General features: G+C 54.9%; 1 protein-coding gene across 1 annotated transcript in view; it reads right to left on the bottom strand.

The window, feature by feature from the left end:
- TCERG1L (transcription elongation regulator 1 like) overlaps positions 1-1999 on the bottom strand; it is a 61337-nt gene that overhangs the window by 16736 nt on the left and 42602 nt on the right. Inside the window, exon 9 of the mRNA XM_017733892.1 lies at positions 309-403. Within this exon, the coding sequence (XP_017589381.1) occupies positions 309-403 (95 nt within the window). The remainder of the gene's footprint in view (positions 1-308; positions 404-1999) is intronic.

The following is a 1999-nucleotide window of genomic DNA, read 5'->3' as shown; positions in this document are numbered from 1 at the left end:
AGCTGGGGCTGCCCCTGGATCCCTGGCAGTGCCCAAGGCCAGGCTGGACATTGGGGCTGGGAGCAGCCTGGGACAGTGGGAGGGGTGCCCGCCATGGCAGGGGTGGCACTGGGTGGGCTTTGAGGTCCCTCCCAACCCAAATCAGTCTGAGATTCCATGGGGAGCAAACCAGCCCTGAGCATCCCTCCCCTGGTCCTCTGACAGTGACAGGGCTCCTGCACAGCTCCAGCCAGGCCAGTCCTGACCCTGACCCGAATTTGTGCAGCTCACAGGTCCCAGGAGGCTCTGGAAGAAGCTCCAGCACAGACCTTGTCACTGTCACTGCCCGTGGGGACACTCTTCCTCTCCGTGTGCAGAATCAGCGTCGGGGGGCAGGAGGCTCTGCTCGATTCCTTGCCACGATCTGTGAGGGGAAAGGAGCTCTTTTAATGTGAAATAAATAAACCCACAACAAGCCAAAACTGGTGAAGAAAACCCAAACTGCTGCCTGTGGCTCTGAGCCTCCTCCTGCCACTTCTTCCTCCTTTATTCACACACCCCTTGTGCCCGGGATGCATCTCCTCTCCAAACACCACATTTTAGTGGAACCCATTCTCAGAGCCCAGGGAGAGGTTTTTACTGCACTGAGTGTGGTGTCCTGCCTTCCCAGAGCCCCCACGGGACACCCTCGGGCACACGGGCAGAGGTGGCTGGGCAGGGCTGGGTTCATGGTTGGACTCAGGGATCTCAGAGGGTTTTCCCAGCCTAAAGGATTCCCCAATTCTCTGATCCTCTTCCGCCTGGGGACCACGACCCCCAGATATCCCCTTGCTCCCAGCCCCCAGATCCTGCTGTGCTCCAGGTAACCTCTGTGGGAATCCCCAGGGAACGCTGGATTGATTCCCACTGGAAGCAGGGAAAGAACATTTCCCTCTCTGTTACAGACGGCTGTCTCCATCCTGAAATCCTAAACCCTAAACCATCCTGAAATCCTAAACCCTGAAATGTCTGCTGCCTACAAAAACTGTGTGTCGATAACAGAGAGGCCTTGAGGGACAACAGGGAAAGGCAAGAAGGCAGCAGGTGTGAGACAGAGACCCAACCATCCCAAAAAAGGAGTTTGCACAGCAAGACATTAAGAAATATGGCATTTTCTTAACTTGGACATCCCTGGCATTGTCCCAGGCCAGGCTGGACATTGGGGCTTGGAGCAGCCTGGGACAGTGGGAGGTGTCCCTGCCATGGCAGGGGGGGAATGGGAGGAGCTTCCAGCCCAAACCAGTCTGGGATTTTGTGGTTCTGTGGGGAAGATTCACCTCTAAATGCTACTCCATTAACTTCAAAATCACTCCGGGTACAGAACAGGCCCCCATTTGACTCTGCTTCCCTTGAATATCTCAGAATAATAAAACATTAAATCCATGCCATTTTGCTCAGAAGATGACTTCTCCCTTTTTATGGGGAGCAAAAAAGAAGATTTACAAACCAGAGCCATTAATTTCCACATTAAAGGAGCCAGGAGCAGGGAGCTGCTGATACACATCAAAAGGGGCTCTAAATTCATCTTCCTTCCCTGGATATCTGGTAATTGGGAATCAAAGCTTTTCGGGCACCTTGGTCCTTGAACACAAGGAAGTCACACTCGGTGTCAGTGTCCACCTCAGCCTCCCCCTGCCTGGCCCCTGGGAAGGGAAGGACAGCACTCAGCCAGGCCTGGCACAGAGGGGTGGCACAGGGCCACTGCCAGGGCCAGCCCCGGGACCAGCACCTGCAGAGGCCACAGGCAATGGCCAGAGGTGATGTTGGTACTTTTACAGTCATCACTGGTTGCTGGTTTGAGAAGCAGCCAAGATATTTCATCCACATGCAGGCACACAGGCATGAGGAGCAGGAAAACATTCCCTGGCTTTGGAAGCATTAATACAAACCATGGAATCCTGGAATGGTTTGGGTGGGAAGGGACCCTAAAGCCCACCCAGTGCCACCCCTGCCATGGCAGGGGCACCCCCCACCGCCCCAC

Source organism: Corvus brachyrhynchos, unplaced genomic scaffold, assembly GCF_000691975.1.
Source record: "Corvus brachyrhynchos isolate BGI_N302 unplaced genomic scaffold, ASM69197v1 scaffold514, whole genome shotgun sequence".
Taxonomy (NCBI): Eukaryota; Metazoa; Chordata; class Aves; order Passeriformes; family Corvidae; genus Corvus; species Corvus brachyrhynchos.
Note: the sequence above shows the minus strand (reverse complement) of the source record. Positions and strands in the feature narration are given on the sequence as shown.